The sequence below is a fragment of the Brassica napus genome, chromosome A3 (assembly GCF_020379485.1).
Source record: "Brassica napus cultivar Da-Ae chromosome A3, Da-Ae, whole genome shotgun sequence".
Classification (NCBI taxonomy): Eukaryota; Viridiplantae; Streptophyta; class Magnoliopsida; order Brassicales; family Brassicaceae; genus Brassica; species Brassica napus.
The window spans coordinates 17,340,724-17,367,895 of record NC_063436.1 but is presented as its reverse complement, the minus strand read 5'-3'; the positions used below and the strand labels follow the sequence as shown (position 1 = coordinate 17,367,895).

Genomic DNA, 27,172 nt, shown 5'->3' with positions numbered 1-27,172 from the left:
CAAGTTTATCACGTTGGTTCCTTATGTAAGGGGGCGACTGGTTTTCCCGCTACCACCCGCTAATTCGATTGCGTTTGCGTTTTGCAGGCTATAGAACATGTGCATATACGGGAAGCCAGGTAACTAACGATTTGAGCTTTGTCTTCTAAACATTTTGAAGACGCATATCTTTTTCTGAACTCTTTGAAATCTTTTTCCCTTTATCTCAGCTTAAACGCAACCAGAGGATACTTTCCTCCAATTTTGTTAGGACATGCGAGTCTTATTAGCAGGGAACACAAACGCGCTGATCCTCTCCATCTACCAGCTTCCCTTCTTTGCACTGTTAGCTCTCACATTGCTACTACAACTGTAACAACTTCAGCCCTGGCCGCGTTTTGTAGAACGTGAACGAACACGCGGTCTTGGATTAATCGGAGAAGTGAACTTTAACCATCTTGATTTTAAAGTAATTTATTAACAATGACATAAACAAATGAAAGAAAGATTAAATATTTGGACCGATTTTTAAAAATGATAAAAAATACTTCATCCATTATAAAAAGATCCATGTTTTCAAAAAAATTATTTTTTCTATTTCATTGTATTAACTAATAGTAAATTGTAAATGTAAAAAAAAATTGTAAACTCAAAAAAACAAAATAGATGTGTTTATTAAAATTTTATGGGATAAAAATTATAGAAAACAATTAACTAAAAAAGTAATATAATGGTAATCAAAACTTAATATCTTTTTTTTTGTAAAAATGTTAAATTTTTTTTTTTTTTGAAACAGAGAGTATTCAGTGATTAGAGATATTGTAAGCAATTAGAGAAATAGTGGGGTCAATTCGTAAAGAATGAAAACATTATGGACTTCATACGAAATAAGATACTGTTGTTAAGGTTAGTCAACAGTCAACAGTGTGTGTATCTCTTTCCTTTTTTATGTTCTTCTTCTGACCATTTTTGCTTTTATTTATTTTATTAAATCACAAATATTTAAGAGCTGGCATCTGAACCTCTCTCTCTCTCTCAATCAAAATCTCGTCTTTCGATTCCTTCAATTCCCTCAAAAACCGAAACCCTAATTCTCATCTCATTGGATCGGGTCTCTTTTGAGGATCAGTCGTGGGAGAGGATGGCTCGGCAAATGACGTCATCTCAGTTCCACAAATCAAAGACTCTCGACAACAAATACGTAAGCTTTCGTTTCTGGGTTTTGAAGTTTGATGATAGATAGCTCAGCTTTTGTGTGTTTTCAGCTCTAACAATTCGAAATTGGTTCAAAGATGAAACCGTTTTGATGAAAAGATTGAAACTTTTTTGATGGGTTTAGATGCTGGGAGATGAAATTGGGAAAGGAGCTTATGGAAGAGTGTATAAAGGATTGGACTTGGAGAATGGAGACTTTGTGGCTATTAAACAAGTCTCTTTGGAGAATATTGTTCAAGAGGATCTCAACACTATCATGGTTTTGTTGCTTTCACCTATCCATCTTTGTTTTGTCTTAGTGTATTCTTGCTAACTGACTTGAATTCTTTTGGTGTTACATGTGGGTGATTACGTATTCACCAGCAAGAGATTGATTTGTTGAAGGTAGCTTCTTTCTTCTGTATTATAATTTTAACATTGGCTAGGCATGTAGTAAAGCTAACTTGTTTACAAAGTTGGGATCTTGATGTTAAGTATCTGTGAACTTACATCAAAATTAACCACCTTCTGAATTTGGCTTTTTTTTTTCCTTCATTAATGCTGTTGCTGCTAAAGATGCATTCGTCCTCTAAGATAGTATCCCACAATCAATCTTCCATTTCAAATCCTTTAGTTTTAACTTTGACTAGGCTTGTATAAAGTTGGGATCTTGATGTTAAGTATCTGTGAGTTTACATCAGATTAACCACCTTCTGAATTTGGCTTTTTTTCCTTCATTAATGGTTATGCTGCTAAAGATGTAGTCTTTCTTCTAATAAGATGTTTCATTGCAGAACTTGAACCATAAGAACATTGTCAAGTACCTTGGGTCTTCAAAGACAAAGACTCACCTTCACATTATTCTGGAGTAAGTAGTTTTTTTGTGTGTGTGTTTATGTTGGTTCTCGCTGAACTATGGTCTGGAAACTCAAGGTTTAAAAATGTGTGTTGCAGGTACGTTGAGAATGGCTCTCTTGCAAACATTATTAAACCAAATAAGTTTGGACCTTTCCCCGAATCGTTGGTTGCTGTTTACATTGCTCAGGTCTGCATATATCTTCTTCTAGTGGAGTTTTGAGTTTCTTTATGCCTTGTGTACTCACTAGTGAATACAGGTCCTGGAAGGTTTGGTATATCTGCATGAGCAGGGTGTCATACACCGTGACATCAAGGGTGCAAACATCCTGACGACAAAAGAGGTATGCTTTTTGTACCTTATGAATTGTGCTAGTTATTCTCAGGCTTGTAAGATCTGCTGTATTCTCGGATGCATAAGATTCTTCCTTAGATATATACTTAACTCTTCCATACTTCAGGGTCTTGTTAAGCTTGCTGACTTTGGTGTTGCCACCAAACTAAACGAGGCTGATGTTAACACTCACTCAGTGGTTGGAACTCCTTACTGGATGGCTCCTGAGGTACACTATTCTTGATGTTCTATATAGGTTAACTTCCATATGTAGTAAATTTTTGAAAGTATACTTGTTATTGTTTTTGCGGATGCATATTGTTTTCCTAATTTGCAAAAAAAATTACCTGATTATGTGTGGATTACCCAACTTATGTTTCAGGTTATTGAAATGTCTGGAGTTTGTGCTGCTTCTGACATTTGGAGTGTTGGATGCACTGTTATCGAACTTCTTACATGTGTGCCTCCTTACTATGATCTGCAACCCATGCCAGCTCTCTTTCGTATTGTTCAGGTTTGGCAACATTTTATGAGTTTGTGTTAGTTAATGAATAAAATTTAGGTCTCTTCCTGGTCCCTTTTTTTCGTATGATTTCGTGCTGTTAATAACTTCTTTCCTTAAAAAAATGCAAAAGCTGTTAGCCATCAAGTGACAAACTATTGCCTTTTTCTGGTTCAATGTTAGGATGATAACCCTCCTATTCCGGATAGTCTTTCTCCAGATATTACAGACTTCCTAAGACAATGCTTCAAGAAGGTATAGTTTAATGGACCAATGTTTAATCATTTCTGACTTAATATCTAGTATGTACATCTGAATTGTATCTTGCACATTACAGGATTCCAGGCAGAGGCCTGATGCAAAGACATTGCTCTCTCACCCTTGGATACGGTTCTCTAGACGAGCATTGCAATCCTCGCTTCGGCATAGTGGAACCATTAAGTTAGAACTCTTCTTTTTTCAGAGAATATTTTAAAACATATCATCTTTGTCATCTTGGGGAACGCACTAGTGTTAGTTGCTTCCGCTGGAAATGATTTTCTTTGATCCTTTGCAGATATATGAAGGAAGCTGGTACAAGCTCAGAGAAAGATGCTGAAGGTAGTGAAGAAGTAACTGAAAGCCTTTCAGAAGAAAAAGCTGGGATGTCAAAATCTGTAAGATTTCTCAACTCTAACTTACCATCAGTCATTCTCCGGAAGATTCAATTAAAGAATTTTAGAGATGAACTTTGTTAAGTTTACTGATCTGGTGCTTTTTCTTTGTCCAGGACTCGAAAAGCAAATTAGGGGTGGCGAGTTTTAGGTCTGAGAAAGATCCATCTTCATCCAGTGATCTTGGAGAAGAAGGAGCGGATAATTCAGAAGCTGATTTAAGTTCAGATCAAGTTCCTACGCTGTCTATGCATGAGAAACCTTCTCTTCAAAGTTCTTCGGATGTAAAGGGGAGCTCTGAAGATGAATCAGAGTTTCATGGAAAATCTGAACATGATGATATACCTGAGAATTCTGAGACGGAATCTTCTAAAAATGGAAAGAATACTTTAGAAAAGCAGGTTGGAAAAGAATCTTCCATCCACGTGGACCAGCCATCACATAGTGTTGGCCAAAAAGGTGAAGATCGTAGGCTTCGAAAGGTTAGTTGTGTTGTTACCTAATTATTTTCCTATACCTTTCTTAGATAATAGGGTTAAGCACGAGGGAGTATACTGTGTTTTGAGTTGATTGATAAGCTCCTCGTTCTTTACTGATAAAAAAACGAAACAGTTTGCTGGGCTTATAGTCATGTACTGTGTTTTATACCTTTTTGACAAACTCTACATTCTTATGCATAGAGGCTTCTATAGTGAGACAGGTTTTGTTTGTTGTTGAGCCTTTTTTTCTTTACAAGATTATGATGTTAGTGCAGTAACTATCCTTACTTGATGAATGGGGTGCTCAGTCTAAATGCTCTATGTGAAGAATATATGTTTAGGTTGTTGATAGCTGCCTTGTACAGAGTTGAAGACTTGCAATCTGACTAAATATGTTTTGCTGTGTTATTTCTATCTTAAAGGCTGTGAGGACTCCGTCTAGTGTTGGTGGGAATGAACTGACTAGATTTAGTGATCCTCCTGGTGATGCTTCTTTGCATGATTTGTTTCAACCACTGGATAAAGTTCCGGAGGGAAAACCAAACGAGGCCTCGACATCAGCGCCTACATCGAATGTCATCCAGGGTGATTCTCCTGTCGCAGATGGAGGAAAGAATGATCTGGCAACAAAACTGAGGGCTACAATTGCTCAGAAGCAAATGGAGGGCGAAACAGGTCAATCAAATGATGGCGGTGACCTTTTCCGCTTAATGATGGGTGTTTTGAAAGATGATGTTATTGACATTGATGGCTTGGTATGTTCTGTCTCAAGAATGCAGATTTAATCATTCAAGTAGTAATATACTGCTAACATATTTTCTATCTTGTTTCGCAGGTATTTGATGAAAAAGTCCCCGCAGAGAATCTTTTTCCTCTGCAGGTACTCACGTCATTCTCTGAGTATGATATTTTTAAAAATTAAGTGTTGGAGAAAAGCCATTGCTTCTTAACTCCGTTTAAGTTGTTTCAATTTATTAGTGACTTCAAATCCTAGTATTTATCGGTTAAGTTTTTGTAGGCAGTAGAGTTCACCAGATTAGTGAGCTCCTTAAGGCCAGATGAATCAGAAGATGCAATAGTATCTTCTTGTCAGAAACTTGTTGTCATGTTTCGTCAGAGGCCTGAACAGAAGGCAGTGTTTGTGACACAGCATGGTTTCCTCCCTCTAATGGATCTACTCGATATTCCTAAACCTCGAGTATGTTTATTTAATCGACCAGGATTTTCTTTTTTTGTTCTCTTTCATCATTAGTAGTCCTCAGTTCGATGTGATTACTGACTTGCTTATGATTATGAATCTTTTATGGTGTTTTCAGGTAACATGTTCTGTGCTGCAGCTGATAAACGAAATTATCAAAGATAACACAGACTTCCAGGAAAATGCTTCTCTTGTTGGTCTCGTAAGTTTAAACTTCCATTTACTTGCTAACTAGGTGAATTTGGGTAGAGTTGACCAGTTTATTTATTACATCACTTAAGTTTTCATAGTGTTCGAAAATAGCCAAATCTGATTTTTTATTTGTTGTGGCGGAAACAAAATCCCATGAAAATTGATTATTCCAAGTGATATTGCAGATTCCTTTGGTAATGAGTTTTGCTGGTCCTGAGAGGGAACGTTCTCGAGAAATTCGCAAGGAAGCAGCTTACTTCTTGCAGCAGCTGTGTCAATCAAGGTAATAATAGTCATCAAATATTTCTTACTTCGCTTCTTCGTTTTTTTCTACAAGTCATAGAGCTGATTTGGTACCTTCTTTACAGCTCATTGACGTTGCAAATGTTCATAGCTTGCCGTGGAATACCAATTCTGGTGGGATTTCTTGAACCAGATTATGCCAAATACAGGTGAGTACTGTCTACCATCTTCTTATGATGCTTGACTACTTTCATCGTATTAAATGTATATATTAATGCGAGATCTATTTGATTATTTCATCATAAGGACTTGGAATGTTTCCTTACTTGGGTATGCTTTAGTCTTATTACATGTCCTAGTAGCATCTGATTTTGTCTTTGTATCTGTCTTCTGTCTAATTTGTGCTGTGTTCTTAATAGCTGACCAATTTCTTGATGTAGATCTGTTTCTTATAGTTTGTTTTAATCCTTTTCGCTTTTTATGTGCTACTAAATTCAACTGATTTGAGCTTTTCTTTCCAGGGAGATGGTGCACTTAGCTATTGATGGGATGTGGCAAGTATTCAAACTCAAAAAGTCCACACCAAGAAATGACTTCTGCCGCATAGCTGCAAAGAATGGGATCCTCCTTAGGCTAATCAACACACTCTATAGCTTGAATGAGGCAACCCGGCTGGCTTCTATTTCAGGGGGCCCATTGAGTGTGGATGGTCTAGCTCCACGACTGCGCTCTGGTCAACTTGACCCTAACAATCCTATATTCAGTCATCATGAGAGCTCACTCGGTGTGATTGATCACCCTGATGCGTTGAAAACTAAGCATGTGGGTGGTGAAGAACCTTCTCATGCTTCAACTTCAAACTCTCAAAGATCAGATATCCATCAGCCAGATGGTGATAGGCCTAGATTAAGCAGTGCTGCAGCAGATGGTTCAGGCACAGAACAGCATCGGTTATCTCTCTCCGCTAATAGGACATCGACAGATAAGCTTCAAAAGCTGGCGGAAGGTGCCTCTAATGGTTTTCCTGTTGCTCAGCCAGAGCAAGTCAGGCCTTTGCTTAGTTTGCTGGAGAAAGAACCTCCTTCAAGACATTATTCTGGTCAACTGGATTATGTTAAGCACATTACTGGCATAGATAGACATGAGAGTAGGTTTCCTCTTCTGCATGGATCAAATGAAAAGAAAAACAACGGAGACCTTGATTTTCTGATGGCTGAGTTTGCAGGTAAGTTTCATAGTTTTTTTTCTTAGCAAGACTGTTCTTATTGTAGACACATATATAACTTTTTGTTTGTTCCTATTCTTCAGAGGTCTCTGGACGCGGAAAGGAAAATGGAAATCTTGATACTCAGCTTAAGTATCCCAGCAAAACAATGGCAAAGAAGGTTGTTGCTAGTGAAGGAGTCGCGTCTACGTCTGGGATTGCATCTCAAACAGCATCTGGAGTACTGTCAGGCTCGGGTGTTCTAAACGCTAGACCTGGAAGTGCCACATCATCTGGTTTCCTTGCCCATATGGTCTCTACGCAGAGTGCAGATGTTGCAAGGGAGTACTTGGAGAAAGTTGCTGATCTGCTTCTTGAGTTTGCTCGAGCTGATACAACAGTCAAATCATACATGTGCAGCCAAAGCTTACTCAGTCGTCTCTTCCAGATGTTCAACCGTGTGGAACCTCCTATTCTGTTAAAGGTACTTGAAAACATTATGAAGTTTCATTTTTTCTTTTCTTACAACATTTCTGCCTACAGAATCTTCAGGTTTCTTGCTTACACTTCCTTTTGTTTGTGCAGATATTGGAGTGCACCAATCATTTATCCACTGATCCAAATTGCTTGGAGAATCTTCAACGTGCAGATGCAATTAAGCATTTGATCCCCAACCTTGAGCTTAAGGAGGGGAATCTTGTTTATCAGATCCATCATGAGGTTACATCCTTTTCTTTCATTTACTCTTTCTGTTGGTTACAGCTTGTTGTCCAGTGCTATTTGAAAGACTGTAGTGTGAATTATTAAAACTTCATTGTGTGTAGGTGCTTAGTGCTCTATTCAACCTATGCAAGATAAACAAGAGAAGGCAAGAACAAGCAGCTGAAAACGGAATCATACCTCACCTGATGCTTTTCATCATGTCTGATTCTCCTCTAAAACAATATGCACTGCCACTTCTATGTGATATGGCTCATGCATCTCGGAATTCAAGAGAGCAGCTTAGAGCTCACGGCGGTCTGGACGTTTACCTGAGTCTGCTCGATGATGAATACTGGTCCGTGATAGCCTTGGATTCAATCGCTGTTTGCTTGGCGCAAGACAATGACAACAACCACAAGGTGGAGCAGGCGTTACTCAAGAACGAGGCAATTCAGAAGTTAGTTAACTTCTTCCAGAGCTGCCCTGAGAGACACTTTGTGCATATACTGGAGCCATTCTTGAAGATTATAACGTATGTATCTCTCCTCTGATAAAGCTAAGTTAGGAGTACACGTGATGTTGCAACTTCTTGAGTCTAATCTTTGTCAATCTTGAATACAGGAAATCATCTCGGATCAACAAGACATTAGCTGTAAATGGATTGACTCCGTTGCTTATTTCAAGGCTAGACCATCAAGATGCGATAGCTAGACTTAATCTCCTGAAACTTATCAAGGTAATGAATCACCATACTATTAGCCTTAATGCTATTGTGCAGGTTAAGTGTATTGAGTGTGTTTGGTTTTGATGCTGTGAAACAGGCTGTGTATGAGCACCACCCAAAGCCAAAGCAGCTGATTGTGGAGAACGACCTCCCTCAGAAACTGCAGAATCTGATAGAAGAACGACGTGATGGACAGCGTTCAGGAGGCCAAGTTCTTGTGAAGCAAATGGCAACATCTCTGCTCAAAGCACTTCACATCAACACAGTCTTGTGAGTCCAAACAAACTCCATTGGGACTGTACATTTACTTCTATTTTCCAAAGAAGGATTCACCCCCAAGTGTGTATATCTTCTTGTTCCTTTACCGATTTGTAATTGTTATAGTGGCTCTCAGCAGATTCATTAAGCTATACTTTTGGCTAGGTTTCTTTTGGATTCTCTGAAGTAAAGTTTTACTTGTACCGTACGGTTCCAGTCACTTTTACCGGTTCCGGTCAATGTTTTGATACTTGTACCGTATTAACTGAAAGTTTATTTCTCCAGATAGATTCTAGCTCCTTCGATAATATTATTGAATTTTAGAAACAGATCATTTGCTTCATGTTCATTGTTTCTTGTATAGTATTAATTAAAGTTATTGCTTTAAGCTCACTAGCTATTATCAGAATTCTAAGTCCCATCGAATCTCATGCACTATCCATCTTGGTAATAATATAGTCCCTGCTTTACAATTGAGTTTAGTTTGTTCAATGACACGCAGGTTAAAAATTTCTCATCAAGAAACTAGAACAGTTCGCTTTATACAGATGTGATCCTATAACATTGGAGCGTATCTCTATAGTTAACAAATAACAGAGAGATTACTCAAGCAGATAGGATCTTTATTTTACGCACAAATAAAATCCTCGAAACTATGCTTTAGAATCTCTACTAATAAAAGGGAGCTTTTGAGGCTCCATAGAGCGTCCACATCAGCGAAAAAAATTTCTCCCGAAAGATGACACGTGGCATAAAATATAGTTTTACATTTTAAAATTAATTATTTTCGAAAATTGTAAAAAATATGTAAACATACAGCATTAAAAAATGGAAAACTACATAAAACATATGTAAGATTACTATTTTTTACTCTACTAATAAAATGGAGCTTTTGAGACTCCATAGGGCGTCCACATCAGCGGAAAAAATTTCTCCCAAAAGATGACACGTGGCATAAAATATAGTTTTACATTTCTCTACTAATAAAAGGGAGCTTTTGAGGCTCCATAGAGCGTCCACATCAGCGAAAAAAATTTCTCCCGAAAGATGACACGTGGCATAAAATATAGTTTTACATTTTAAAATTAATTATTTTCGAAAATTGTAAAAAATATGTAAACATACAGCATTAAAAAATGGAAAACTACATAAAACATATGTAAGATTACTATTTTTTACTCTCTACTAATAAAATGGAGCTTTTGAGACTCCATAGGGCGTCCACATCAGCGGAAAAAATTTCTCCCAAAAGATGACACGTGGCATAAAATATAGTTTTACATTTTAATATTAATTATTTTCGGAAATTGTAAAAAATATGTAAACATACAGCATTAAAAAATGGAAAACTACATTAAACATATGTAAGATTACTATTTTTCACTTTAAAAAAAGACGGCTTATCTCCATAATATAACATTACCGTTTTATAAAAAAAAAAAATATATATAATTTCGAAAATAATAAATATATGTAAAACATACAACATAAAAATGGAAATACTACATTAAACATAAATATGTTTGACTATTTGTCCAAGTTCTTCTATTAAACATTGCCGTTTTACATTAAAAATAGAAAAATACGTAAAGATTTAAACTTCTATCTTAAAATATAAAATATAGACATTAACTAAATATAAAGTATAAAAAAGAGAAATACTCAATATTTAAAAAAATAAATAATAAGTAAATATTATAAATATATAAATATACGAATTATATATACAATAATAAGTAAATGCACAATTTTTTAAAATGGAAAGAGTATATTAAATATTAAACATCTATCTTAAAATGTAAAATATAGATATTAAGTAAATAGAAAATATAAGAAAAAGAAATACACAACTTAAAAACAATGGAAAAAGTATATTAAGATTTAAACATATATCTTAAAATGTAAACTATAGATATTACGCAAATAGAAAGTATAAGAAAAGGAAATACACAATTTAAAAAAATGGAAAAAGTACATTAGTATTTAAACATCTATCTTAAAATGTAAATCAATCTTAAAATATAAAATTATTAGTAAATAGAAAGTATAAGAAATAAAAATACACAATATAAAGAAAAATAAATAATAAGTAAATATATAATATAATCTCGAAAGATGACACATGACATTAAAATATAGTTTTACATTTTAATATTACTTATTTTCGAAAATTATAAAAAATATGTAAACATACAGCATTAAAAAAATGTAAAAACTACATTAAACATATGTAAGATTACTATTTTTCACTTAAAAAAAAGACGGCTTATCTCCATAATGTAACATTACCGTTTTATAAAAAAAACAAAAAACATTATATATAATTTTGAAAATAATAAATATATGTAAAACTTACAACATAAAAATGGAAATACTACATTAAACATATGTAAGTTTACCATTTTACATTTTTATTTTAAGAAAATAATATATAAACATACAACATAAAAAATGAAAAAACTACATTAAACATATGTAAGATTACCATTTTCATTTAAAAAAAGACGGCTTATCTCCATAATGTAACATTACTATTTTGTAAAAAAAAAATTATATATAATTTCGAAAATAATAAATAATATGTAAACATACAACATAAAAAAATGGAAATACTACATGAAACATATGTAAAATTACCATTTTACATTTAAAAATAACAATAATATGTAAACATACAACATATAAAAATGGAAAAACTACATTAAACATATGTAAGATTACCATTGTTCACTAAAAAAAAAGGGTTATCTTCATAATGTAACATTACCATTTTATTAAAAAAAGAAAAAAAAACATAAATATAACTATTTGACTATTTGTCCAAGTTATTCTATTAAACATTGCCGTTTTACATTAAAAATGGAAAAATACGTAAAGATTTAAACATCTATCTTAAAATATAAAATATAGACATTAACTAAATATAAAGTACAAGAAAGAGAAATACTCAATATATAGAAAAATAAATAATAAGTAAATATTATAAATATATAAATATACGAATTATATATACAATAATAAGTAAATGCACAATTTTTAAAAAATGGAAAGAGTACATTAAATATTAAACATCTATCTTAAAATGTAAAATATAGATATTAAGAAAATAGAAAGTATAAGAAAAGGAAATACACAATTTAAAAAAATGGAAAAAATACATTAGTATTTAAACATCTATCTTAAAATGTAAATCAATCTTAAAATATAAAATTATTAGTAAATAGAAAGTATAAGAAATAGAAATACACAATATAAAGAAAAATAAATAATAAGTAAATATATAATATAAGTGAATACCAAATTTAAAAAATGGGAAATTACATTAAGATTTAAAAATATATATTAAAATTTAAAATATAGATATTACGTAAATAGAAAGTAAAACAAATGGAAATATACAATTTAAAAAAATGGAAAACATACATTAAGATTTAAACATCTATCTTAAAATGTAAAATAGAGATACTAAGTAAATTAAAAGTACAAGAAATGGAAATACATATACATGAAAATAAATAATAATTAAATAATGTAAATATATAATATATGAATTATATATGTAATAAGAAGTAAATACACAATTTTTTAAAAATGGAAAAAGTTAATCAAGCATTAAACATCTATCTTAAAATGTAAAATATATAATATAAGTAAATACACAATTTAAAAAATGGAAAAAGTACATTAATATTTAAATATCTATTTAAAAATATAAAATATAGATATTACGTAAATAAAAATATAAGAAATGGAAATAAACATTAAAAAAAATGGAAAAAGTACATTAAGATTTAAGCATCTATCTTTAAATGTACTTCTATCTTAAAATGGTAGTAAAATATATAAAAATGGAAATACCACATTAAACAAAAAAAATGTATAGTTTTACATCAAGAAAGTCTCTATAAAACTCATTATTCCATCCACATCAACCTCACACTATTAAGGAAAATTTCAAAGCACTCGAGCAAAAAAACGGTTTCACTATCAACTCTTGCCGTCTCAAAAACCTTTAATGACCTTGAATGAGATTTTTTTATAACAGCAAACTTTTTGTTAGGTGGATTCATTGTTGGGAAACCCGTAACTTCCAAAAGTCAAACTTATTCATGGGAATTGAATTGCTTTTCATAGACTCAAAGGTATTCTTACAAATTTAAATTAATCTAATCTATAATTTTATTGTTAATATTCATACTAACTCTTTCATGATCAAACCATTTCAGTTAATAACCATTCAAGCGTTTATCCCGAAACACTTTTTTCCTCGCCGAATCAGGTATTGGTTCATGTTGGTTTAGTATTGTTTTTGGTTTACTAACCGGTTTAGGATGGTCCTATTGTAAATATAATTTAAGTTGGTTTAGCATATATTATGTTTAAAATAACTTAAATTAAATAATAATAATATTATGCTTAAAATATAATTTTAGAGAGTTTTCAAATATAGTTTACAGAACATTATAGGTGATGAATTTAATTTATTAAATTCGTTTATTACTTAAAACTAAGTTTTTTAAAAAAACATACTGAGTTATACATATCAATGATGGATTGGTGAGTATAACATGAAGACAAAAATATAAATATCTGATTTTCAAGATAAGAAATTCAGCTTTTATTCAGATACTCGATATATAATATCTTAAATTATGTTTTAAAAAATATACATAATTTATATATATAGATTAATCTTCAAAACTTAAACTATTATATTATATATGAATAATGTTTTTAAATAAAAATAATTTCTGATTTAAAATAAAAATAAAAACAACAAATGTTTATTTTCAAATAATGGATGTAAATTACATTATACTATCATTTAACAAGTTTTAGATACGTTTTGATATATCATTATTTTTTATTTCCAGAAAACAATAAATTGTTAAACATCAATATCATCTAGGTTAAGTATACGAACAACAAAAATTCAAACATCACAAAAAATATTTACATAACCATTATAATACAATAATTTAATCAAAAATACAATTAAAAAATATTAAAAAGAATAGTTATATACTTAATATTTGAAAATAAAAGATTTTTTTGCTAAAATTATACTTACCTGGCCAAGGAGATCGACCATCTTCTTACGGATCATTCGAATGTTGAGCATGTGGTCTATCCAAAAATACTCTGCAGTTTAATAAAATCTCTAAAACATTTATTCCAACACTCAAAAGATAGTTTTGCTAAATATGATAACTAGATAGCCAATAAAATTACAAAAAAAATATTTAAATAGTAAAAAATATGTTAATTTAACGTGTTAAAATTTAAAAATAAATTTTAATTATGACATGCATTTTAACATTTATATAAATATAAATCATAGCCTTAATATAAATAATTTAACAACTTAAATTAGAAAAAAATAAAAAAACCCGGGCATAGCCCGGGTTAATCCCTAGTAACAATACTAAAAGCAGCATATGCTGAAAATCTGTGCTGCCACGTCACTTAAAATAATCCTCCAACCAGAACTTTTCTTTTTGCCACGTCAGATCCGTTGTGTTATGTTAAGTTTGGGCCTTCGTTTCTTAATTTTATTTTTGCATGGGCTTCGTTTGTTTTAGTCCAGGGCTTCTATCTATTGTTATCGACAAACGTAAAAAAAAAAAAAGCTGCAGATCACGGAGATCGCGATTCAGACGGAGGTCTCGAGGAACTACGCCTCTGCCTCTTCCTCTTCTCCGATTCAAAGCGTAAAGAGCTCTGATCGATCACCTTCTCCACAAACGAAACTCCAATTTACTTCTTCAATTAATTTTGTCTTAATGTTTTCGTTTCATCTCCTCATGTTCTTTCTTCTTTATATACCGATTCTATTTTCTCCGATTCTCTTTTCTCTTTACAAACACAAACCCTACCAGCTTCTCAGATCTCAACCATGGCGACGAAACCGAATGGGAAGTCTCCCGTCTCATCCGCCTCTGATGAAAAAGTCATGTTATTCCGAGATGTCTCGCTGGGTCCACACGAAACTCAGCTGCGGTTTCGTCTGATCCACTTCTGGGAAGCTTGGAATCCGATTAAGAAGACGCTAATCGGCCTTGAGATGCTCCTCATCGACGAACAGGTTACGTCATTTTCTGATTTTTAGACCGTAGTTGTAGGATAATAACGGTTTATAATTATCGCTTTGTTATAAAACGAAAATCTCGGGATGAATTTGTAGGCTAAGATGTTTTACTATAACCCCCATTAAAAGATCATCACGTAATTTTCAAATTGTTTCGGTTTATAATAACTGTTTTCATTTTATAATTGTGCCTTTGTTATTACATGAAATTCTAGGAATCCTAAGTAAATTGTGATTTTGTTCTGTTATTTATTTCGTTTTTGTCTAATGTTTTTCTTCACAGGGAACGGTGATTCAAGGATTCATTTCGCCATCGCGTATTCAAAAGTATTTGGGTAAAATGGAGCGAGGAAAAGTTTACAAGCTCGACAACTTCTATGGATCGAGTAACAAGTCGGTTTATCGGGTTTCTGATCATGCCGTTACCGTGTCGTTTTCGTGGAATTAATCTAAAAGCTTCCAAGAAGAACTATGTGCAAAGTCAAGAACAATATATTAAGTTTAAAACAAAGAGGAAACCTTTATCCTTATTGTTGCAAACCATAAAAGAAGAAAAAAATAACTAAAAATGAATCGAATAAAGGAAAAAACGCAGCTCTGGATTTAGGGTTGATTGAGGAACACGTTACTTATAGGTCTCGCTGTCTGTATCCATATGGTTTACTCGATATACTCGGTGTTGGGCCTTTTAGACCCTAATTTAATGCAAATTCTGATATTTTTAACATAATTTTAATAAATTTAAATTTGATAGCTACATCAAAGAATAGGAAATTATCTATCTTCTTTGATACGAAACATAGATACATCTGTACGTTTTTTATTTTATGCTCTCTTATGTTTCTTTAATTATCATCACTTTTTGGTTGTATATGAGTGTAGCTTCATTTAAATTTCTGCTCATTTCTTGTTTGCAGCCAAATGAGAAGCCGGCCAAGGTATCGAAAACCGAGACAGTTATGGAAAAGAAAGAAGAGAAAAAGGAAGTGAAGATCAATGAACATGAATGAGGATTGTGAATACATTAGTGTTGTGTTAATCTTTCACATTAGTGATGGGTTAATCTTTCTTTATACTTAATTTGATTAAATTAAGAGAATCCGTATACAAGCGACTCAACATACTTTTTGAAAAAGTGCTCTCACTTGTGTTATCTTCTAATTTATGTTCATTTTTACTGTTAAATTATTGATATAATAATAATAATCTCAAGAGACTAAATGTTACATCGTGTGCTCTACATCACTGTCACTGCATCAAGCCATTTCTTCATCGATTTTATTGAACTCGTATCATGTTTGCGATGGCAATTGACACACTTTGAATAAGGCCGCTGAAAACTGATTAATGTTGAATCAAGATTGAGACAGTAGGCAATTCCAGCATATAAAGCTTAACAACAATAAATCAATGAACAGTCTGAAAATTGACCAAATAAATAAACTAAAAAAACATTGAAGATTCAACGAAACTGTCAATCTTTGAATAAGGCCGTTGAACAAGTCGGCAATAAGAAGTCAAAACAAAAAAACAAGACACACCGAGTAGTTTGCAAGATGCCCTTTTAATAGGATTGATAGTAGAATATCACTTAGGATTGCAAGATGTTCACAAGTCATGCATTTCTTTCAAGTCGCTCAGACCTAGTGTATGCCTCACTAATTTTTCATAAAGAGATTTTAGTTTCTCAGTGTCTCCAAATCTTTTAGACTCCTTAGTTGCACAACAAATGCTCTCTTTATCAAATCCCACAAAAAACTACTTTATCACAATGTTGGTGAAGTTTGAATGCAGTTCCATTTTTGACTGGCTTTTGTTTTATAACCTTTTCAATTATTTAATTTCAATGATTTTTGTAAGCCGTCTATTTTAACAATTTAGAATTTTTTAATGACACAAAATAACAAAAAATATGAGTAAACTAAAGCAAATGCTCGGTGAAACAACCAAGAATACATCTCCATTCTATAAAAACATCATACTTGACCAAAACATTGTGGTGAATCTACCAAAAATCTTTAAAATTGCCGAAACAACAAAAATCAAATAAGAGTGATTCATTTATTTAGTTTTATATAAAAGAGGATATCTAGCCAACCAAAAGAAAAGTTGTACACCGTTTTATCTCCTTCAGGTCTGCATGACAACAATATAACATGACTTTTCACATGAAATTACAAGATTTATAAAACTAAACGAAAAATGTGGCAAATAGTTGTTTGAGTATGTCAAGATGGACAATCACATCCGTCTGGGCTTTGTACTCCACTAAAGCATAGCAAGTTTTTCACACTTTTGGCTAAAATTGGAAGCAACGCTAGATAGATCTGCACATAAACATTGTTAATTTTGCAACAAGTGGTAAGTGATGTTACATTAAATCCTGGAGATATAAAAGTTACCTCCGAGAGAATGTTACCAATTGATAGCTTATCAAGTATTATTCTATCAAAAGTAGTTTCCAAATGTATAGATTTAAATTAAAAATTGTTAAAAAGTCAATTATTAAACACTTTTTAATATTCTGAAAATTCTAGCAAAATAGTTCCATATATATCCATTTTTAGTTGCACAATAAATGCTATCTTTATAACATTCCACAAGAAGACTACTTTATCATGAAATCCTTTTCATTTTTAGTGGCTGATCTGCTTCATGAATTTGCTCGAGCTGATCCGATGACAAGAATTTCATAACATCTCTAACCTTAAACATTATATTAATCACATCTACAAACCAACTGAGAAGTACGTTGTCCCAGTGTTTACTCTGCATTCTGGGTAGAATTGCAGAAGGTTCTACTGCAAATGGTGAACGACGCAAAAAAGTCTAAAGACGCTGGATACACTGAGAAACTGAAAGACCTATATCTAAGTTCACTTTACTACACAGATCTGGGAGACTTGAGAAACATCCACGCCACGTGGACATCATAAGTATTTTCTTTCGACAAGTTTTTAAGACATTTCTACTTAGTGTGATTGCTGGTGCTTTTATCTTTGATCCATGGATGATGTTTGTGACAAGACAATGAAGTTGCATGTGTTTTTCTTTTCTTTTTGGTCATCTTATCTCATCTGGCGTAGTTGCTATAGGTTGGTGGCCCTGGGTTCATTACATTACACTTCGACAAGTTTTTTAACACATTTCTATGTAGTGTGATTGTTGGTGCTTTTATCTTTGATCCATGAATGATGTTTGTGACAAGACAATGAAGTTAAAAATTGTTAAAAAGTCAATTATTAAACACTTTTTAAAAATTTAGCAAAATAGTTCCATATATATGCATTTTTAGCTGCACAAGAAATGCTCTCTTTATAACAATCCACAAGAAAATTACTTTATCATGAAATCTTTTTCATTTTTAGGATTCGGATATAAAAATTTATCCGCTACTGCATTACTACAATGTCCTCGTTCAATTTGAAAATTGAACATTGGTGAATTTTGAATTCAATTGATTTTTAGGACTGTCTTTTGTTTTATAACCTTTTCAATTATCTAATTTACATGAATTTTCTTATGTCATCTATTTTACCTTTTAGAAAGTTTTTAATCTTGGATACTATTGTTGGCGAACATGATCTATATAATGCAATATGTATCACATCATTACTCTATTTTTTATAGGAAAACAACTCAAAATTTCAGACTTAATCATACAATCTTAACTTTTTGGGCTAAGCCCCATTTGGGCTACTGATGTTTTGAGTTTAACCTCCTTCGAGTTAAGACCAGCCTGAAACTCATAAAATTTACATTTTATTTTAGATAGTACTGTATCATTTTTATTCAAGCACTCATAAAACAAATATAATAGTTGTGATTTGTATACCTTAGTCTTTGATTAATTTGGGAATCACATTACAAATTCGATAAGTGTTTTTTCTTCATGTTTTATTCTCTCAAGCAATAACCGGTTTCTCGAAAAATTGAACCGGTTTACTAACTTTAAAATTTTGAGAAATTAGAAGCCCAACTAATTAAAAGCGCAACTCACTTATGTAACATTCATCGTCAACATATCCACAGCAGCAGTTAACTAGTCAAAGCAGAGCACCGGAGAGAGAGATGCAGTCACTGAAAGTATGGAGCCTAACGGCTTTGAGATGATCAGTTTGAACAGTTGAAGGCGTTTATTGATATTGGTGATATTTTGGGCGCTAGTGGCTCAATGAAGAGGACTGAGAAAGGTGAATCTTAATCTCAATAGAGAAGCATTTTTGATGGGTTTGTGTACTGACTCTCTGGTCTATGAGGGGAGATTTCTATATGTGTGAGTTCTTTCTCGATCCTCACAAAATCTCTCCTCCCACTGCCAGACAAATATCATGATATTGATAAACGTTACCGCCAACGGTGAGCTCTGTCTTCTCTCTTTGTTAACCTTTGGTTCTTTATCTTGAATGCTCAATAAGTTTTATTTTCATTTCACTAACCGTGTTTGATATTGCTAGGTATGTGGATATGATTGCTAATCCTGAAGTGGCTGATGTATTCCGCAAAAGGGCAAAAGTAGGTTATCTAAAATCTTCAAACTCTCACTGCAGCATTTAGTTTCTTTTGTGCATAATCTCTAAAACGAAATGCGTAGCTCACAATGTATATCTTTCTGCAACATTTTCATAAGATAGTTAGACTTGTTTTCGGTTACGCGGATCAACAAGTGCTGATCGTATGTTTTGTTTTAGTAGATTGTATCTGAGAGTTGGTTTCATGAATTTGTGAAAACTAGGGAGCAACTGGTGGTGCCGAAGCTAGACCTTTTGTAACGTATCATAACTCACTTGGGAGAGATCTCTACCTTGTAACTCAGGAATGCTAAAGACAGGGTTCTTTTGGCACTCCAAGACGTTCTTGAGCCCAAGGACAAATCTGGAGTTAAAGCTTGCTCTTCCCTGGGCCATCTTCTTAATGAGGTAAAGTTTCTTCAGCTGATAACTTACCATCAGATTTATGTGCTGAAATAAGTTTTAATGATTTTCTAGGTTTTTGAAGTTGTTGTAGAGCCAAAACTTGTGCAGCCAACATTTGTCTTGGACTACCCAATCGAACTCCGCTAGTATAAGAGACGTCATTGCGTTTCCTGTTCTTAAAATTCAGCAGTAACACCTCATGGTTGTAGCTTTAACATTGTTATGTATTTTTTTTTATTATTTCTCCATCAAGAAGTTGGAAGAAGCAGGTGTAACAAACACGTTTAAATAGCAAAACAAATCCAGTTAATTATTTTTTCTTGATGAATGCTTGAAACAGAGAGACATATAATAATACATACAAAAGTAAAGTTACATCATGTTGGATGCTCGTCCAGTTTAATCCCATTTTTAGTAATACAGAATCCAGACAATGGTTGACTTCCACCATTGCAGATACTCTCACTATAAGCCGAATAAAAAAACATGTGATGTTTTATGACATTGATGGGTGAAACAATCAGGAACCAACAGTAAAAAACTGACGACTGTGATCAATAGGAATCTGTCCTTTTCCTAGCATGGTCCCTACCTATACTTTTATCTGTTTCTCATCTGATCAACTTATAATTAAATGGTCTTTGGATTCTATCAAAGAGGAGATGTTTATGTACTGTGGTTATTAACTCTTCCTCGAACCCCCCTTGCTGCTGTTTTGTTCTTTTCAGAAATCATAACTGTTTTCTTTCCAATCTGAGCACATTAAGTTTGTTACTTTATCAAAGACAAGACTGGTGACTAGGTGTTTCAAAGAACCAACATATAGTTTTTGATGAGGGTTTTGCTGTGTAAGATCCAGTGCCCTTCTTTCATCTGCTTCTCTAAGCCGTCTCCTCACATCTACACACCAGGCTCGCAGAGATTGGAGAGCACGCCTCCTCAAGTGGCGTCTTCCGCTAGTACCGTTGTTGATGACAATGATGATGATCATTATGTTGATGCACATGTAGAAGAAGGTGTTGACCATGTTAATGGTTTGTTGAATAAGGTTAGGGAAACAGATTATGTTATAGAGGAGAAGGAAGAAGATTGTACCCTTGAGGAGAAACAGGAAGAAGAGGAAGGACATAGTGATGGGGAGATCCTGAGAAGCAGTACAAAGGAGGTTTTAGATTCAGCAGATGGTGGGATAATGGAGAAGAAGAAGAAGGTACAGTGGGTGGATTTGATGGGGAAAGAACTTGCTGAAGTCCGGGAATTCGAGTCTAGGTTTTGGTCTGATATTTGCTTGCAGCTTCTCTGGTTTCTTTTTTTTTTTTTTTTTTTTTTTGTGACACTGCTTCTCTGGTTTCTTGATATGATCTTTTCAGTATGTTAGTTGATTGTCTGATACTTCATTTAACTTGCAGTGAAGAAGATGATATCAGATATGATGGCGATAAAAGCTGTGTCTGCGTTATTCTGTGATCAGCTGAGTTCAGTTTTACCTGGAGATAAGGCAATGGTGAAAGGTGAAGAAGCTTGTTTGTCTTGTGGCTTTAGCTTTAGAATCCATATACATAAAGGTAGTACATACATATAGTAGAATCTGCAGTTGTGTTCAGCCAATCTACATTTGCTAGCATTTTGTTACGGTTTTAGGATTGTAAAAAAAAATTGCTTTCTGCTACACTTGTTTCTTAGACAAGTTAGTGAACTTCTTTCTCACTCAGATTCAAGAAGCTTTAGTTTTTGAATTTTTATTATGTGCTTTGTGTTTTGGAGATTTGAAGTTTCTTTTTATCTAAGACGTGGACAATTTGAAGAACAACATTTTGACAATTTATTATTCAAAAAGATTCCAAATTTGATATCTAAGAACACATAATGCTCTGGTTAAAAAAAAAAACATTACACTTAGCACATCAACTTTTGTTTGCAAGCTAAAGTAATCCGTATCCCGGTGAGCTACTCTCGTCTTAGGATGTTCATTGGTCTATCTCAGTATCCACATCCTGGAACAAGACAAAGTCAAAAGAGATTCAGAGATGAAGAAACAAGAGGTTTTGATGTTAATTGTCTAAAGCTTCCATCAACGGAATCAGAGTCTCGGGACTAACCAGGAGTGTTTCCTCCAACTCCACCTAGCCAACAGAAACAAACATTAAGATTTCAAATGCCAATTTTTAAAACCAACTGAAAACAATTACCAAATTTCATACATAAACAATTTCATTATCAATATTTACTTCTTCTTTCATCTCTTTGATATCGCTGAATGCCAAATAATACTGCATTGTGCCGTCGCGAAGCAGCAGCGATGCTCCATGACAAGCACAATCAGTAATTTGTTCAAGGATTCCCTGGTAGGAGGATCCCTTGTTCGTTGTTACACACATTCTTTTACCTGCACAACAAGAAGAAACAGCTTAAAACAACTTCAAATCAATGCCAGAAGAAGAAGAAGAGAGAGAGAGAGCTTACCTTTCAAAGCAACACCGAGTTCAAACTTCTCACCAGTAGACATCTTCTCGTTCTCGGAGTTCCGAATGTTCTTCGTCGCTTGCGTTCCTTTTCAACTTGATTAACTTAGTAAGGAGTTTAATATACCTCTAGTACAATCCTTTTCTCCTGTCGATAGAAACAGAGGCCCATGGGCTATTTTTTTTTTAAAGGCCCTTCCATTAATCTTTTTTTTTCTTTTCCAAAACAAATGTTGTTAGAAAACTAAATATTTAAAGCTATTTAAAAATAAGTACTCTATTTATTTTTATTATTAATATAATTTAATATTTTATATTATCATATTTTCTAGTATTATCTGGTTTAAATTTTCTTATATGTTAATAAAATTAAAAAAAATATTGTAAAAAAATAAAACAAAATTATTTTGACGTGAGTGCTGAGGCGGTCGTACTGACCGCCCCTGCACTAAACCGGCCTTACTCTTGTATAGGTGGATATACTGGTAAATGAATGAGTTTATTTAGTAACAAATGTTAAATTTTATTCATCAATAGTATCTTTACTTCAGATTATAGTAAAAAATATTTTATTCATCAATAGTATCTTTACTTAAGCCGGCCTTACTCATGTATCCTGTATGGGTGGATATACGGCCTTACTCCTGTATAAGTGTTTTGTCCGTACATACGGACATAATTTACAAATATTTATTATTACATATATGTTATATTTACAAATTTACAAAGTTTTACTTAATTATTGTTTATAAGACAAGATTGGTGATTGGGTGTTTCAAAGACCCAACATATGTCTTGATGAGGGTGTTGTTGTGTAGTGTAAGATCCAGTGCCCTTCTTTCATCTGCTTCTCTAAGCCTTATCCTCATAAATGAACGAGTAGCTCACCGGGATATGGATACTGAGATACACCAGCCGGATTTGCTCTTGTGATCAGTTGAGTTTAGTTTTGTCCGATGATGATAGGTAAAGAAGCTCGCTCGAGATTTAGCCCTGTTCCTCTTGTGGCTTTTGCTATACATTAAGGTAGTACATTGTTACGGTTTTAGGATAGTAAAAAGAATTGCTTTCTACTACACTTGTTTAATGTTACCGTTTAAGACGTTAACATTTTGAAGAACTACACTGACACAATTTATTCAAAATGATTTGATATCTAAGATACACATTATGCTCTGGTTCAAAAAATCATTACACTTAGCACACTGTCTGCAAGCTAAAGTAATCCATATCCCGGTGAGCTACTCGTTCATTTATCTCTTCTATCTTCAAGAGCAAATCTGTCTGGTGTATCTCAGTATCCATATCCTGCAACAAGCCAAAGTCAAAGAGATTCAGAGATGCAGAAACATGAGTTTTGATGCTATTGTCCAAGCTTCCATCAATGCATTAGGACTAACCTGAATTGTCCATTGGGTTGCCAGCAGGAACTGGCTCTGGCTCCTTGATCTCAACAACCACACAGTCAGACATCAAGAACGTCTTTGCAACCGAGGCCGCATGTTCCAAGCAACATCTCACAACCTGAAAAATGCATAAACTCACTCATGTTCATGGAGAACTTTATCATCAAACCGTTCAGCAAACAGAGTTGTGTGTTGTGAAAAACTGACCTTTGTGGGGTCGATGATTCCTGCAGCCATCAGATCTTCATACTTCCCAGTTGCAGCATTATATCCGAACTTCACGTTATCGTTAGCTAGCACCTGTAATGAATATAGATACGTTTTGTCAACCAGCTTACTTAGATCAAGAGCTGTACATGAGTGGAGGTTTAACGTTATGTCAGTTACCTTCTCACTGACAACGCTTCCGTTGACACCAGCATTCTTTGCTATCAACTTCAGAGGGTAACTCAAGGCTCTTTTAACGATCTCTGCTCCAACCTATATACTCAAGAATAGTTAGAAACTAAGTCAGAGAAAGCAAAGTGCACTGAATCCAAAGTTCTTGGGTTCACTGCTTACCTTTTCTTCATCGTTTTCAAGGGTATCCTTGATGGCATCAACCTTGGCTGCAAGACGAAGTAAAGTGCAACCACCACCAACAACAATACCTTCCGCAACCGCAGCCTGAAACTCGATAAGAATATGATTAAGATAGTTCATGACTAGTCAGAATAACAAAATCATGTATAACCCAACTAGCTGGATTAAGAAAATCACCTTTGTAGCGTTAAGAGCATCTTCAACTCTTAGCTTCTTTTCTTTGAGCTCTGTCTCAGTTTGTGCTCCAACCTTTAACCAATATGCATGAACTCTAGTTAGGTTCACTAAAATTAGTATAAATTAAACAATATCATGTGAAAATACATACTTGAATTACAGCAACTCCACCGGAAAGCTTTGCAATTCTCTCATTCAATTTTTCCTTCTCATACTCTTGCTCCGCTTGCTGCACAACCAATCAACCATTGCCTTCTTAGCACAACAAAAAAGCGATATACATAATCTGCAGCTTATCTCACACATACCTCAATTAAATTCTTAATCTGTATCACACGCTTGTTCACAGCTTCCTGTGTGCTACCATCACCCACAATGGTCGTCATCTCCTTGGTGAGAACAACCTTAGAGGCGGTACCTAAAACCTCTTTCCCAGCTTTGTCAAGAGAAAGACCAACTTCCTCTCTTATCACAGTTGCTGCACCCACAAAACCCCAACAAGATTTTAAACAATGAAATGATTCTAACTGTTACCCACATAAAGGTTTTGTTACAGAAACATCAGTTACCTCCGGTTAGAATGGCGATATCGTCAAGGTACTGGCTCTTGCGCTCTCCAAATCCAGGAGCTTTAAGAGCTGCTATTTTCAAAGTGCCTCTAAGCTTGTTAACAACAAGAGTAGCCAAAGCTTCTTGTTCAATATCTTCTGCAATGATTAGGATCGGGTAACCGCCTCTAATTGCATCCTCTAGAACACCAACAAGGTCCCTTGCATTGGTAACCTTCTTGTCAACAAGAAGCAACTGCACAGTAGAAAAGCTTCATTAAGCTACCTATCATCACAGTATCATTACAGTAGCTGTGAACACAAAACATTTACCTTGCAATTATCATACTCGACAGACATTTTCTCACTGTCTGTAACGAAGTATGGGGAGATATAACCACGGTCAAACTGCATTCCTTCCACCACGTAAAGGTGATTCTCAGCGCTTTTACCCTCCTCAAGTGTCACCACACCTTTCCTGCCCACTTTGCTCATTGCTTCAGCAATCATGTTTCCAACTTCAGGGTTGTTGCCGGCACTAACAGCCGCCACATCCGCAAGCTCACTGTCTTCAACCTATGTTTCCAATGGCATAACCATTAGATCCTCTAGCTACGGTTTTTTGACAGATCAAAAAGATAGTTCCAAGAAGAAAGTTACCTCCTTGGACATTCGCTTCAGCTCGTGAACCAAAGCCTTTGCTGTCTTCTCAATGCCTCTGGTGATTAACACAGGGTTAGCACCTGCAGCCACCACCTGAAAAAAATACAAAATTTCAGACTATTATACTGTTCTTTTGAGTTTACATCAGAGAAGGATGAATGAAGAATGTACAAACCTTGACACCCTCAGCAATAAAACCTTGTGCAAGAACAACGGATGTTGTTGTACCGTCACCAGCCAAGTCATTGGTCTTTGCAGCTGCTTGCCTTACAAGCTTTGCACCAATGTTCTCAACTGGGTCCTCCAACTCCACCTAACCACAAGAAAAACTTAAGCTTACAAAAGCTATTTTAAAACATAATTACCAAACAGACAATAACTTCATACCTCCCTAGCAACGGTGACACCATCATTAACAATTTTTGGAGATCCATACTTGCTCTCAAGGACAACGTTTCTCCCTTTTGGTCCAAGTGTGACACCGACAAGGTCGGCTAGCTTGTTAACACCGGTCTAATAAAACGCAGAGCAATTAGAAACCAAAAAAAAAAAGAAAAAAAGAAACGAATCCTAATTATCGCCGCAGATTCTTACTTGAAGTTTCTTTATGGTAGAACCATCCTTGTTGAAATGCAACTCCTTGGCTGCACAAACAATGGCAGGATGGGTTCTTCTTGAGCACACATTCTGTCTCTTTCCAAATGTGCTTGAAGGAAACTTGAGGGCATTGGGAGCAATCAAGGAGCCAAGTGAAGACGTAGCAGTGAAAGTCGATGCCATTGTCACACTGAAAAACCCAACAGTCAGATAAACATTAGTAAACCAAACAGTCAGACAAGACCCCAGTCAAACTGTATGACCACAAACATTTTAGCATTAGCTAATCAAACTATGTAACAAAGCATAGACCCATATGTAAAAAGCAAAACTTTTTTCCAAAAACTAGTTTCGTTAATGTACTAACAATTGATAACCAAACACTCGACAAGACACAATGCAATTCCAGAATCTCAGAGCTCACTAGTGAGTGTTTCATTCATGCAACAGTACTTTAATACTTCTTGTCGAACCAAACACTACATGGACTGAAACATTGGGCACAACAGATGAGAAAAGGACACTCACCGTAAGGTAGAACGACGGAGAAGCTGAGATTGATATCCGCCGGAGAGTTTGTTCCGGATAAGGAAGACGAATGGAGAGAATAGGTTTTATCTGGTTGTTTCGCTCTGGAGAATGGCGCTTCTGCTTGTTTTTCTTTGCTAAATATAAAGGAAGTGCAGTGATGATCTCTTTGCTCTTGAAGCTTCGAGTTAATCGTGGCCGTTGGATGGATTGTTTTTTGTCTTGTTATTGCAAGAACACTCCAGAACACGTCGGATTAGGTAATCGGATCCTGGTTATTTTTTTCCGGGTTGGTTTGATTTGGGCCTATTTATGATTACTTGATTCAAAAGACCCATTTTAGATAGCCTTGAAAATCTACACAATTGGCCCATTAAAAGCGGTTCAACGATCGGACCAGATATGTGCATGTGTTTTTTATACGAAAACTCAATTTTTTTTTTATAATATGCTAAAAGTAGATATAATTTTAAAATATTTTCTGCAATGAAGAAAATATTTATTAAATTAAATTAAATCTAGAAAACAAATTTCAATGTATGATGTAATCCTTTTTTTCTGATTCTAGATTGTTAAACTAAAAATATTGTTATTGAGTTACAAACAAATATAATCACTCTATAACTCCAAAGTGTAAATAATAAAATAGCCTTTTTGGCTGACAAAGAAAAACCTTTTAATGTCAAAA

General features: G+C 34.1%; 4 protein-coding genes across 6 annotated transcripts; 3 read left to right on the top strand and 1 right to left on the bottom strand.

The window, feature by feature from the left end:
• The first annotated feature begins 949 nt into the window (after nucleotides 1-949).
• LOC106390468 (MAP3K epsilon protein kinase 1) lies at nucleotides 950-8,801 on the top strand. Its single transcript, XM_013830938.3, has 24 exons — nucleotides 950-1,180; nucleotides 1,319-1,453; nucleotides 1,558-1,578; nucleotides 1,968-2,041; nucleotides 2,128-2,218; nucleotides 2,289-2,372; nucleotides 2,490-2,591; nucleotides 2,745-2,876; nucleotides 3,048-3,119; nucleotides 3,202-3,305; nucleotides 3,421-3,520; nucleotides 3,634-3,999; nucleotides 4,419-4,751; nucleotides 4,832-4,876; nucleotides 5,015-5,194; nucleotides 5,313-5,396; nucleotides 5,572-5,669; nucleotides 5,755-5,838; nucleotides 6,151-6,854; nucleotides 6,938-7,317; nucleotides 7,419-7,553; nucleotides 7,658-8,067; nucleotides 8,157-8,271; nucleotides 8,357-8,801. Exons 1-24 carry the CDS (start codon nucleotides 1,121-1,123, stop codon nucleotides 8,531-8,533), a joined length of 4,086 nt encoding a protein of 1,361 aa, XP_013686392.1. The 5' UTR covers nucleotides 950-1,120; the 3' UTR covers nucleotides 8,534-8,801.
• A 5,191-nt stretch (nucleotides 8,802-13,992) lies between these two features.
• On the top strand, nucleotides 13,993-15,129 carry LOC106395285. Its single transcript, XM_013835784.3, has 2 exons — nucleotides 13,993-14,602; nucleotides 14,889-15,129. The coding sequence occupies exons 1-2, from the start codon at nucleotides 14,414-14,416 to the stop codon at nucleotides 15,051-15,053; spliced, it is 354 nt and encodes a 117-aa protein (XP_013691238.2). The 5' UTR covers nucleotides 13,993-14,413; the 3' UTR covers nucleotides 15,054-15,129.
• A 4,237-nt stretch (nucleotides 15,130-19,366) lies between these two features.
• On the top strand, nucleotides 19,367-21,263 carry LOC106394777. 3 transcript variants are annotated; one of them, XM_013835333.3, is made up of 3 exons: nucleotides 19,367-19,524; nucleotides 19,594-20,796; nucleotides 20,931-21,263. In XM_013835333.3, the coding sequence occupies exons 2-3, from the start codon at nucleotides 20,354-20,356 to the stop codon at nucleotides 20,986-20,988; spliced, it is 501 nt and encodes a 166-aa protein (XP_013690787.1). In that variant the 5' UTR covers nucleotides 19,367-19,524; nucleotides 19,594-20,353; the 3' UTR covers nucleotides 20,989-21,263. The 3 variants fall into 3 exon arrangements, with proteins under 3 accessions (XP_013690787.1, XP_013690789.1, XP_013690790.1); XM_013835335.3 differs by having other exon boundaries at nucleotides 19,372-19,524; nucleotides 19,594-20,790; XM_013835336.3 differs by having other exon boundaries at nucleotides 19,398-19,524; nucleotides 19,594-20,731.
• Nucleotides 21,264-23,010: 1,747 nt separating this feature from the next.
• Nucleotides 23,011-26,693, bottom strand: LOC106390948 (chaperonin 60 subunit beta 2, chloroplastic). Its single transcript, XM_013831506.3, has 15 exons — nucleotides 26,485-26,693; nucleotides 25,954-26,146; nucleotides 25,747-25,872; nucleotides 25,535-25,672; nucleotides 25,357-25,452; nucleotides 25,030-25,272; nucleotides 24,718-24,952; nucleotides 24,457-24,626; nucleotides 24,300-24,377; nucleotides 24,149-24,220; nucleotides 23,951-24,055; nucleotides 23,777-23,869; nucleotides 23,597-23,689; nucleotides 23,384-23,507; nucleotides 23,011-23,291 (listed from the first exon to the last, which is right to left on the bottom strand). The coding sequence occupies exons 2-15, from the start codon at nucleotides 26,137-26,139 to the stop codon at nucleotides 23,278-23,280; spliced, it is 1,773 nt and encodes a 590-aa protein (XP_013686960.1). The 5' UTR covers nucleotides 26,140-26,146; nucleotides 26,485-26,693; the 3' UTR covers nucleotides 23,011-23,277.
• Between the last annotated feature and the right edge of the window lie 479 nt (nucleotides 26,694-27,172).